General features: G+C 33.3%; 1 protein-coding gene across 5 annotated transcripts in view; it reads left to right on the forward strand.

Annotated features, from left to right (window-relative positions):
- The window catches only part of LOC137629760 (proclotting enzyme-like), a 236224-nt gene that overhangs the window by 127631 nt on the left and 96093 nt on the right, over window positions 1–12500 (forward strand). For all 5 annotated transcript variants that reach the window (XM_068361373.1, XM_068361372.1, XM_068361376.1 and 2 more), the window contains one exon: window positions 355–582. In XM_068361373.1, coding sequence (XP_068217474.1) covers window positions 355–582 — 228 coding nt within the window. The remainder of the gene's footprint in view (window positions 1–354; window positions 583–12500) is intronic.

Consider the following 12500-nt stretch of genomic DNA (forward strand, 5'->3'; position numbering starts at 1 on the left):
TATTTGTTTACTTTGTGACATACAATACATAATGACTTTTACTCCTGTCGACTTTTCTTGATGTTCATTTACAGAACACAGTTAGAAATGGCATATTATTTTCTTTGATAGGATCTCAAGCTGAAGTACTTTCGTGATTAAAGAAATATTGCTAAGGTAGATCCTAATTTGAAATTGAAGTTGAATTATAGAGTAAATCTGTTAAGTAATGAATTGTTTTAAGTATACTATGAAATTCTCATAGAAAATGGTCTCCAGAGAATATAATATGCCATTTCCCATTCTCTATATCTCCTCGACGCCCGTTTTCTATGACCTTCCGCTGACTTTTTGCACCATTTTCCCCCTAAACAGATATGGGAGATGATAGCGTTTCTCACGATGCAATTGTCCATCTCATGAACGCACTGTTGCAAGATAACCCCATTGATCAAGACCTAGGTAACCATATACATGGGGAAGGTGAGGTAGATAAACCCACTGGTGTTGATCTGAGTTATGAAATACGAGACACGACTACCACTGTCTCGCCTAACATTACTGAAACCAGGGGGATTTTTGACTTCCTCGTTAACCCGTTTGGTAAGTATCATTGTTTTTTTAAGTTTTATTTATTTTAATATTTCTTTCAGCATGATGGTATTTATCGAAGAATATGCGCGGCCTTTGTATATCAGTGGCCATTTCCTCCCATTTGGATTAAAAATTGACATCAACTAACCTAAATTTTCCCCCCAACCCAACCTACAAGCCGTGTCCTTACCTACTTACCTAACAGGGAGGGACTAACGCCCCCCTGCGACCCCCCTTCCACTGCCGTATTCTAAATTAGCCGTAATCATACATACAAGTGGCCACTATTATACATACATCCCGAAAATGCCTTCTGGAGTGTTTATAAGGATTTTAAGTAATTGAAGCAGGTAGTCTTAGAAATTCTATTGATATTAATACGAGCTAAGATACATCCCCAGTTGGAAAAGCAGGATGCTATGAGCCCACGGGTTCCATCATGGAAAAATAGTGTAGTGAGGAAAGGAAATAAGAAAATAAATACACTACTAGAGAAGTAATGTACAATTAAGATAACTTATTTCGGTGCTGTTTTGGTATGCGATCTCAAAGTCGTGCTTTCGCTTTGGTATACGATCTCGCCTGATAGTAACGATCTCACTTCACGGCAAAGCAAAAACCATTAGATTTAAAAAAAATAATATATCCGGAAATAATTATCTAAGAAATAATTATAAATCATTAATGGTAGCGTGCATGGCTCAACATTATTGCTTGCCAGTACATACGAAGCTTGATGTTTTTATTTTTTTTGCGAGCGAAGCGAGCGCACCTCCGAAGCAAGGACTATTAGTTTTCGGTTCTTGCTTATTTTACCAATTAAAAATAGGGAGGTTGCATACCAAAGTAAAAGAATACTTTCTGAGATCACGCCATATTTCAAGAACAGTAACAACATTAAATTAGATCTCTCATAAATCAACTATAAAAAGAGACTTATGTCAGCAGGATGTATAGATGTATTGTTTGATTTTTGTGCTGTTGATGAACAGTAATACTTTGATGTGTTTTGCTGAAGTTTGTTGAGCCCAATTGATGATATTGGATTGCATGGGAAGTCAATATTTACATTTTCTTTTAACTTATTTATTTATCTTACGCCTTTCTTTTTTATACTTAATCTTTGTTATTGTTATATCCTTCTGATAGTCTTCAGTCTTATTATTCTTTTAACTTTATAATACATCTTTACAAATTTATCATGAACTCTAGGACTTTTAAAAAATATTTTTTGACCATTTATCTTAACTGTAACTTTACGTTTTGACATAAGAAATAAATTAATAAGAAAGCCGTGCCGTAGTAGCAGGAAGAAAAATCATTGAAATAAGTTACAATTAGATTAAAACACAAGACCTGTAGCCTTAACTTTAAAAAGAAATAAACTCAAAATAAAAAAAAAATGATATATTAACAGCAATTAAAAGATAACACAAACGAATTAATACCTTGATATTCACTGATATGTATTTATTTTAATGACGGTTATGTCATATTTTAAAGGAATTCTTCGAAAATATGTGACCATCTTCTAAAGCAGTGCAGTGCTTAACTTTTAATAGTTCCCGCTATACCATATAAAGAAAACTAACTTCATTACAGAAAATGCAAGGCTGTCATTTTAAGGGGGCTCTAAACTATTTTTTCTTCTCTCAGATTGCACTCAAAGGTTTATCAAATTTATCCATTAGTTATTCCACACCGGGCCAAACTAAAATATAAATACGAGGTTTATATTATCCATACAAAAATTATATCAAGATAATTTAATAATTTTTTTTTTTCAGTTTCCACGGGTAATTAGATACGAATTGACTGAAATTTTATGCGTTATATGGAAACATACGAAAGGTAAACAAAAGAGAAATTCAATATGTACTGACAAGTGAATTGGCTTAACCTATAGCTAAAATCACTAAAATTATAACCAGAGTTTTAGAAAAAGTTATTGACTCAAAAAGGGTGAGACATTTATCATCAAAAATCTTCATTACGAATATACCTATTTCTGGAAATATATTGATTACTTTTAAAAGTTGCTCATGAACGGCAGTGGCAAGGGACATTGACAATGCCATAAAGACTGATCATAATATGATCAGCTCTCAAGATCCCTTATATTTAGGAGCAACTGATTGATCCCGTTTGTATTTATTTATTTATTTATTTATTTATTTATTTATTTATTTTTTTTTTTTATTTTTTTTTTCTATCCAATTCTTATATCATTACTGACCTCCACATACTATCTCACTTACGGGCTGCCTTTAGCGCATGAGTCCGTGGTTTGTGGACTTGTGTAAGCGCAAGAGTCCGTAGCTTGCACACTTGTGTAAGTCGTTCTAATAGGAGTAGTAGCAGCAAAAGCTAAGAGCAGGAAGAGCCAGACAATGGCTGCTGATGACTCAGCAGGTAAAGCTATAGGCTCCCCTTAACGCTCCATCCTCGGCTCACAAGGATGGTGAGGTTGCAGACATTATTAGATACTATTGGGCTTTATCAGGATTTGAACCCATGTCCGACAGGCTATCACAGCCGTAATAGATGATCCTAGAATGATTTTCTCTTTTATCTTTGCTGGCTCAACGAATCACTTCGGTATGTTCATTTGGCCTGTAAAACATCTCAATAGTCAAGCCAGAATATGTTTACTGTACTAATACCATAGTCCCCTACTAACATTAGAGTAAAGTTAACGCAATTTTTGTAATCATGAAAATAGTTCAAAAAGTAAGTAAACTGAAGTGAACTGAGCAATTTTTGTAATCATGAAAATAGTACAAAAAATAAGTAAACTGAAGTGAACTGAGCAATTTTTGTAATCATGAAAATAGTACAAAAAGTAAGTAAACTGAAGTGAACTGAGCAATTTTTGTAATCATGAAAATAATACATAAAGTAAGTAAACTGAAGTGAACTGAGCAATTTTTGTAATCATGAAAATAGTACAAAAAGTAAGTAAACTGAAGTGAACTGAGCAATTTTTGTAATCATGAAAATAGTACAAAAAGTAAGTAAACTGAAGTGAACTGAGCAATTTTTGTAATCATGAAAATAATACAAAAAGTAAATAAATTGAAGTGAACTGAGCAATTTTTGTAATCATGAAAATAGTTCAAAAAGTAAGTAAACTGAAGTGAACTGAGCAATTTTTGTAATCATGAAAATAGTACAAAAAGTAAATAAATTGAAGTGAACTGAGCAATTTTTGTAATCATGAAAATAATACAAAAAGTAAATAAATTGAAGTGAACTGAGCAATTTTTGTAATCATGAAAATAGTTCAAAAAGTAAGTAAACTGAAGTGAACTGAGCAATTTTTGTAATCATGAAAATAGTACAAAAAGTAAATAAATTGAAGTGAACTGAGCAATTTTTGTAATCATGAAAATAGTTCAAAAAGTAAGTAAACTGAAGTGAACTGAGCAATTTTTGTAATCATGAAAATAGTACAAAAAGTAAGTAAACTGAAGTGAACTGAGCAATTTTTGTAATCATGAAAATAATACAAAAAGTAAATAAATTGAAGTGAACTGAGCAATTTTTGTAATCATGAAAATAGTTCAAAAAGTAAGTAAACTGAAGTGAACTGAGCAATTTTTGTAATCATGAAAATAGTACAAAAAGTAAATAAATTGAAGTGAACTGAGCAATTTTTGTAATCATGAAAATAGTTCAAAAAGTAAGTAAACTGAAGTGAACTGAGCAATTTTTGTAATCATGAAAATAGTACAAAAAGTAAGTAAACTGAAGTGAACTGAGCAATTTTTGTAATCATGAAAATAGTACAAAAAGTAAGTAAACTGAAGTGAACTGAGCAATTTTTGTAATCATGAAAATAATACAAAAAGTAAATAAATTGAAGTGAACTGAGCAATTTTTGTAATCATGAAAATAGTTCAAAAAGTAAGTAAACTGAAGTGAACTGAGCAATTTTTGTAATCATGAAAATAGTACAAAAAGTAAATAAATTGAAGTGAACTGAGCAATTTTTGTAATCATGAAAATAGTACAAAAAGTAAGTAAACTGAAGTGAACTGAGCAATTTTTGTAATCATGAAAATAATACAAAAAGTAAATAAATTGAAGTGAACTGAGCAATTTTTGTAATCATGAAAATAGTTCAAAAAGTAAGTAAACTGAAGTGAACTGAGCAATTTTTGTAATCATGAAAATAGTACAAAAAGTAAGTAAACTGAAGTGAACTGAGCAATTTTTGTAATCATGAAAATAATACAAAAAGTAAATAAATTGAAGTGAACTGAGCAATTTTTGTAATCATGAAAATAGTACAAAAAGTAACTGAAGTAAACTGAACAATTGCAATCGAAAATGAATGATCTGATTATTAACCCAAATACCAAGATTTTATTAAGGCATTTTCTCAGTGTGCAAAGCATTTAGGATCCTTGTGATGTATGTAGGCATCGCAGAAACAACGATACGGATAAATACGCACAAAAATATGTGCCGTATACTGTCTTTGTGTATATTTATTGGATTATTAATATATTTTTTTTTATCCTTTCAACGTTCATGCTTTTCCAAAAGATTCATCATAACAGTCAATTCCACATTTATCTTTTAACTACCGAATCGTGGATGGACCCCTGTGCGGTAAAATTCCAAAAACATATGTTGTTTCATACACCTAAACAGAAATCCCATTAGCATCTTGTCTAATCCCATGCCAAAGCGAAGTTTTTAGCTTACAAATGTTAGTAAATGATTCAGGAGGATTTGCTAGCTACATAAATTTTTTCATGCTGACTAATACTACCCAAAACAGTATATTAACTATCAGGCACGTTATCCGCTACTTTGGTCAACAGATACACGCTGGGATTTGAAGGAACTTGCATAAATAGCTCTGCCAGTACAACGCTTCCTGAAGGCTGAACTCGCTGCCACAATTGGAAATTAGGTACTAATCCTCACATTGGTGAGTGAGCTTCACGGCAGGTAGACATCGAAGTCCATATAACCCTGCCACTCTTGCTATTATTATTTTTATTATTATTATTATTATTATTATTACCAGCCAGGCTACAACCCTAGTTGGAAGAGCAGGATGCTATAAGCCCAGGGGCTCCAACAGGGAAAATAGCCCAGTGAGGAAAGGAAACAAGGAAAAATAAAATATTTTAAGAATAGTAACATTAAAACAAATATCACCTACATTAACTATAAAACAAGTATCATACCCCCTAGAGCCTGAGGTGTGATGTAAGCCTGGCAGTCTCACTTGTTTGAAGGTTTAAATGCCGCTCATGAATTTCAGAGGCAAGGGACAGTGTCATTGTTCTATCAAGCAGAACAATGCCCTAGAGACTGACCATATATACATATGATCAGCACCCAAGCTAGGAGTAAGGAGGGCCAGGCAATGGCTGCTGATGACTCAGCAGATAGATCTACAGGCTCCCCCAAAATCCCCCATCCTTTGCTCACAAAGATGGTGAGGTTGCAGCGACCAAAGCAACTAACAAGTTTCAGTGGGACTTGAACCCCAGTATGGCGATCACCAGTCAGGGACATTATCACATAGGCCACAATAATCCTAAAGGGAGTATCATGACCACTAGATCGGATATGCAATTAACCCAGGCACCATTGCATGTAAAGCAAGTATCATGACCAATGGCTATGAGGCCCGTCATACATAACTCTGTTCTCTCACTGGTGATGCAAGTATCTCTACTGCCTTTTGGATACTTCAATGCTGACGATCTGCTAGAATGGTGTTCGAGATTAGCACAAGCTTGATGATTTTTTATCGTGTCTGCAACCTCGGCATCCTTGTGAGCTAAGGATGGAAGTTTTGGGATAACCTGTAGGTCTTCCTGCTGAATCATCAGCATGCGTTGGACGTTAATCATAAGTATATATGGTCTGTCTCTAGGGCATTGTCCTGCTAGATCATTGTCACTGTCTTTTGCCTCCCCCAAGGTTTTGGGGTACCTTGCAGGTCTACCTGTTGAGTCATCAGCAGCCATTGCCTGGCGCTCACTGATCCAAGCTTGGATGGAGAGGGGGTTGGACGCTGATCATAAGTATATATGGTCAGTCTGTAGGGCATTGTCCTGCTAGATCATTGCCATTCTTTTTCCTCGCCTATTCCTGACCACCCTTAAAACATTAAACCTTTACAATTAAAATTAACAAATTTGTGTTTGGTTAATATTTGGATGGGTGACAATTAAAATTAACAAATTTGTGTTTGGTTAATATTTGGATGGGTGACCACAAAGAAAGGATCGGTGAAGGTGTGTGGTTAAGATCCTCACAGTGAAAGTATATGTAAACGCTCTATATACGATTTCCTGTAGTTCTTTCATTTAGTATATAGAATCCATTCGTTTTATTATCGCATTGCTCAGATTTTAGGTAATGAAGACAAAATTAGTTATTATTATTATTATTATTATTATTATTATTATTATTATTATTATTATTATTATTATTATCATCATTACTTGCTAAGCTACAGCCCTACTTGGAAAAGCAGGATGCTACAATCCTATGGGCTCCAACAGGGAAAATAGCCCAGTGAGGAAAGGAAACAAAGAAAAATAGAATATTTTAAGAACAGTAACATAAAAATAAATACTTCCTCTATAAGTTATAAAATCTTTAACAAAATAATAGGAAGAGAAATAAGATAGAATAGTATGCCCTGGTGTACCCTCAAGATGTTCATGTCATAAGTAGCATTTAGTTCGTTAAAGTAAGTTTTGAAGGAAAACAGACGCAATATAATATCAATCTTGAGGGAGTGATTTTTTACGAGATTACTTAGAAAGATGAGAATTTAGAACGGAAAATCGTACACCAAAGTATCTATAGGTTATGAATTTCTTTATACGAAAATTTTTTTTTCTTACCAATGGCAGTGCTGCTTCATGATTTTTTTGAAGTCTCAAGATTACGTTCCAGTTGTAACCAGAACCAACGTGACAAGTCACTGGAGTATTATTATTATTATTATTATTATTATTATTATTATTATTATTATTATTTGCTAAGCTACAACCCAAGTTGGAAAAGCAGGATGCTATAAGCCCAGGGCCTCCTACAGGGACAATAGCCCAGTGAGGAATGGAAACAAGGAAAAATAAGATATTTCAAGAACAGTAAAATTTAAATAGATATCTGCTATATAAACTATAAAAACTTTAACGAAACAAGAGGAAGAGAAATAAGATAGAATAGTGTGCCCGAGTGCATCCTCAAGCAAGAGAACTCTACAAAAACAGACCTAGCGTTGTTAAGCATTAAAAGGCGTTTAGTTCTTTACTCCGAATCCAGGAAACTATCTAGGATGAGACCTCAATTTCTTTTACGTCTAATCTAGTAATCCCTTTCATTTAATATTAATAAACAAATAATATATAGATAGATCAAAATTGATTGATTGGTTTTAGAAACAGGGACATACGTTCTGGCGTTGTGACATAACCGATAATTCATCACAGAAGAAGAAGAAGAAGAAGAAGAAGAAGAAGAAGAAGAAGAAGAAGAAGAAGAAGAAGAAGAAGAAGCAAGTCTCCAAATATGTAAACAATCGTTCGGAGTGTTTCGCGCTGTGCTAATCCGTTTCCCGTTGAAATGGTTTTGTTATTCACGTTGGCTGTTCTGTTTATATTTGTGACGTACCCTTTTGTGATATGTTATCTGGATGAGTCGTGCATAGGTGAGTAAAGTCAATTATAAACGTATTATGTTAGTTTATTAACTGTCATTGGTGAGGAGAAAGCAGCTTTTAGGTTTTTCGATCTTGGCGATGGGATGTTACTCTTTAGGGTATAGTCTGGTCTTTAAATTTTGGTGTTTATACGTGCGTTTACATACGTACCTATTAAGGTGTCTATTCAACTGTATAAATACCACATAATACGCAACCAGTACACCAGTTCCCGAATATCGCAAGAGGGTCTGCGCCTCTCTTTTATTCTTCTCCTATACTTCTCTTTCTCCCTATATCCTTAATCTTTCCCATCCCGAGTACCTCCCTTTGAGCTATAAACTGGATTGTAGCCAGGGGTACTCTTCCTTTCCCTATATTCCCCACTTCCCTATTCTTATTATTGTTGTTAGAGTAAACTGTATAAACTGTAAAATAATAGGTTATATAGTCAAATGGCCAGGCTTAACTTGTAAGGCAAACGTATATTTTTCCCAATTTACTTTTTGTTTGTAAGTTTAGTCTTAGGTACATACACACCTAATAAAGTAGTATTTTTAACTGTATAAAGTGTGAAAAAATAGGTTTTATAGTTAAGTAGTCAAGCTTTTGCTAGTAACATAAACGTTGTTACTCATTGAATTACTTTTTATTTTAGTGTAGTCTTAGGTGTTTATGTTATAGACGGATATAGAAAAAAAATCTTTTGATTAAAATGAAGACGGTCTAAATCAAATAATTTTTGAGTGTGTGAGCCCTCTACCTTCAAGATTTTACAAATTAAAAAAAACATGTGTGCTTTTATTTTCGACTTTAGTCTTAAACAGAAATCTTATTCTATTTTACATACATAAAAAATGGTTGTAGTATAAAATGAAAGTTTATTATTCACGGAATAATGAAATGGAAAATTTTGGGATTTCACTGTCGTATCACAGTGCCCAGTTCTTACAGCTTTAATATATTTTGATGGGAATAAAGTGAGAGTATTCTGAATTATCTCAAATGGAGGAGACATTATCTCGAATTGTGTCCTTGTAATTGCTAGGACACATTACTGATTATCACTAATGTTTTTCATTTAGAATATTCTCATTCATGGCTCTACAAATACCACTTATGTTATTGTAGTGCAAACTTTCTAGAAAATTGAAATTTCGTCGACTTCTCTCATAGTTTTTAGACGGTATCCCTAGCAACTAGTTCAATAAGCTTCTAAACTAGAAGTTTTTGGAATTGTAATTGTGTTTTGATAGGTATCATCTCTCTCTCTCTCTCTCTCTCTCTCTCTCTCTCTCTCTCTCTCTCTCTCTCTCTCTCTCTCTCTCTCTCAGATCTTAGCCAGGTTGTACCAAGTAGGTTAAATGGTTGGCAGATGGCGCAGGTAGTCAATGCTTAGGGGAGACGTCGAAGCCAACTGTCATAGCTGGCACGCCCTCTATCGTAGGCAGAAAGGACCTGGGAGGAGAGTAATCCTGGGAGGATAGTAATCAGCATTCCCCTTACCCTTTCTGCGTTACTCTCTAGTGTTATGATAATCCTAAGAAAGATAAATCCTAGGACAGGGAATTTTTTTTTAATGAGGCGCATTTGCACCGACTCGCAGCGGTGCCCTATTCGCTCGGAAAAGTTTCCTGCTATCTGATTGGTTAGAATTATCTTGTCCAACCAATCTGATAGCAGGAAACTTTTCCGAGGTAAAAGGGCACCGCTGCGAGTCGGTGTAAATCTGCCTCACTAAATAGAATTGACTATAGTCATACCCGTATGTACTCTGGTCATATGTTACTCGTTGATGGCAGCGGTAGTATTCGATTTACCACGGGTGGATCGCTTCCATAACATACAACGGTGTTGTATATCGAAGATGTCTACGTGGTACTAATCATAATTTAGTGGAACTTTGTATGATGTAGATGATATTGATTTCATGTACAGTTGGACACTGCGATCTGGAAAACTGCACCCGGCCACACCCTTACTGCCCGGCTAGTTCCTTTGTGTTGCCCCGCTCACCACCTTTGCATTCTCTCTCTACACTATCTGTTTGGTTAATCACCGCGATTTAAGGGTGTAGCATGGTGCATTTCCTCGGTGCGAGGTTTGCTAGGGATTCCCGTGTCCAACTGTACATAGGCCAAGGTTGAACCTGAAATAGGATGACATAAGAAAAGTGGGATTCGTGACTTGAGCCGCCACACCACGCATTTATAAATTATATTTAGGTTAATTATACCATCTTAAGACCACATGCGTTAATGAAATTTAAAATTATAGTAGATAATCATTAACAAAACCAGTAACATGGTCGAATAATTATCATAGTTCATGGAATATCAATTGATCGAACGTGCCTTACCTGCTTGAAGTTTAAAACACTATCTCCATTAATGCTTGGATGAAAAAGCTCCCGTAATAGACAATAATAACGATTAAATTGTTATTGTTAAAAACTTGCAACAATGCAATTGTTGCCAAGTGATCGATCAATGAACCGATATCTTATTTTTACACCAGTTTGAATCCTTGGGAAGGTTGAATTTCTTCATTTTACTTGCATTTTGCAATTCAAGGATATCGATAGCATGAAATGTCCTTAAGGAAGGTCTATGGAATATATTTGGCAAATAACTACTGGGCTTTTTTTGGCATCGAGGAATGAATTTAGTTATTTGCCAATTTTCCACTTGTCTTTCCGGATTTTGGATTACATATATGTAAGTATATATGTAATATGTATATATATATATATATATATATATATATATATATATATATATATATATACATATATATATGTATATATATATATATATATATATATATATATATATATACAGTATATATATATATATATATATATATATATATATATATATATATATATATATATATTTACACTTACATATATAGAATATATATATATACACACACACACACATATATATATATAGATATATATATATATATATATATATATATATATATATATATATATATATATATATATATATATATATATATATATATATATATATATATATATATAAAACAAAATCTGTCCAATCTATCAAACACAAGAGGTCGATTTGGTCATTCTATTCAATAATACAAAATCTTTGCTATCTCTGATTTTTTTTTATTATATTTAATAAATCATCTTAATTCCTGAGTCATACGTGATGTTCTTAACAATTACAGATTTTTTTTTTTTTTTTTTTGTCTTCGAGACGTTGTTAGGTTCTTTGTCAAAAGCCGCAAAGGACACTAGAGATTGCAAAACCCCTTTTTCGCTTGACGAATTTGCTTCATTATTTCGTTTTGTTATTTAATTGAATGATGGATGTCAGTCACATTTGTTATAATGGTTTGAATCTTATAATTTTCAAAAGGAGCATGGTAGTCTTTTGTATGGAATTAGAAATATGCTAGTTCAGTAGAAAAACGGGATTAGTTATTCTGATATGAGGCAAATAGACTAAAATAATCCTCATTGCAACTAATTTGAAGGGATTTTTCTGATAGAATTAATAACGATATTAATAAGCATTTATGTATCTGTTTTTGTATGTTAAAATAACCCATTTCTGAGTGGGGATACCTGAACGCGGTGAAAGGGTTTGCGTGTCGCCATGATCAGCTAAGCTGTACTAGTCAGGGCCACTCATACAAGGTTGGTTTGCTGTGAGCGATCAGGCGGAAAATATCCCACCGTCACCAATCCGCAGTGGCCACCGTGGTGATGAAAACTAGCCAAACCCTAGACTTGGATTTAAATTACTGAGACCTTTGTCCTGCAATTGTTGTTGTTGTTGTTGGTGTGTATATAACGTTACTCAAAACCACTAGCCTTCATAGAAGTATTTAGAACAGATTTATCATAGTATAGAGTTTCGGAGCGATACATAACGTACATAAGATCGGGTCATGTGATTCAACGCTCTCTTATATTACCATTATTTGTTTTTTTACGTTATGGCTAAGCTGTTAATAATAATTATAGGAGGAAAATAGAAAATTAATCTAATATTGATATGCACTTGTCATCATTATAATAATTTTTCCACATCCTGTTTAAGTGATTGATGGCGGTAATTTAAAGAATACTATTTGTACAAGTAATTCTAAGTGGATTTTACTATAGAATATATCCGGTCATTATTATTATTATTATTATTATTATTATTATTATTATTATTATTATTATTATTATTATTATTATTATTATTATTAGCTAAGCTAC

This window comes from Palaemon carinicauda, chromosome 37 (assembly GCF_036898095.1).
Source record: "Palaemon carinicauda isolate YSFRI2023 chromosome 37, ASM3689809v2, whole genome shotgun sequence".
Classification (NCBI taxonomy): domain Eukaryota; kingdom Metazoa; phylum Arthropoda; class Malacostraca; order Decapoda; family Palaemonidae; genus Palaemon; species Palaemon carinicauda.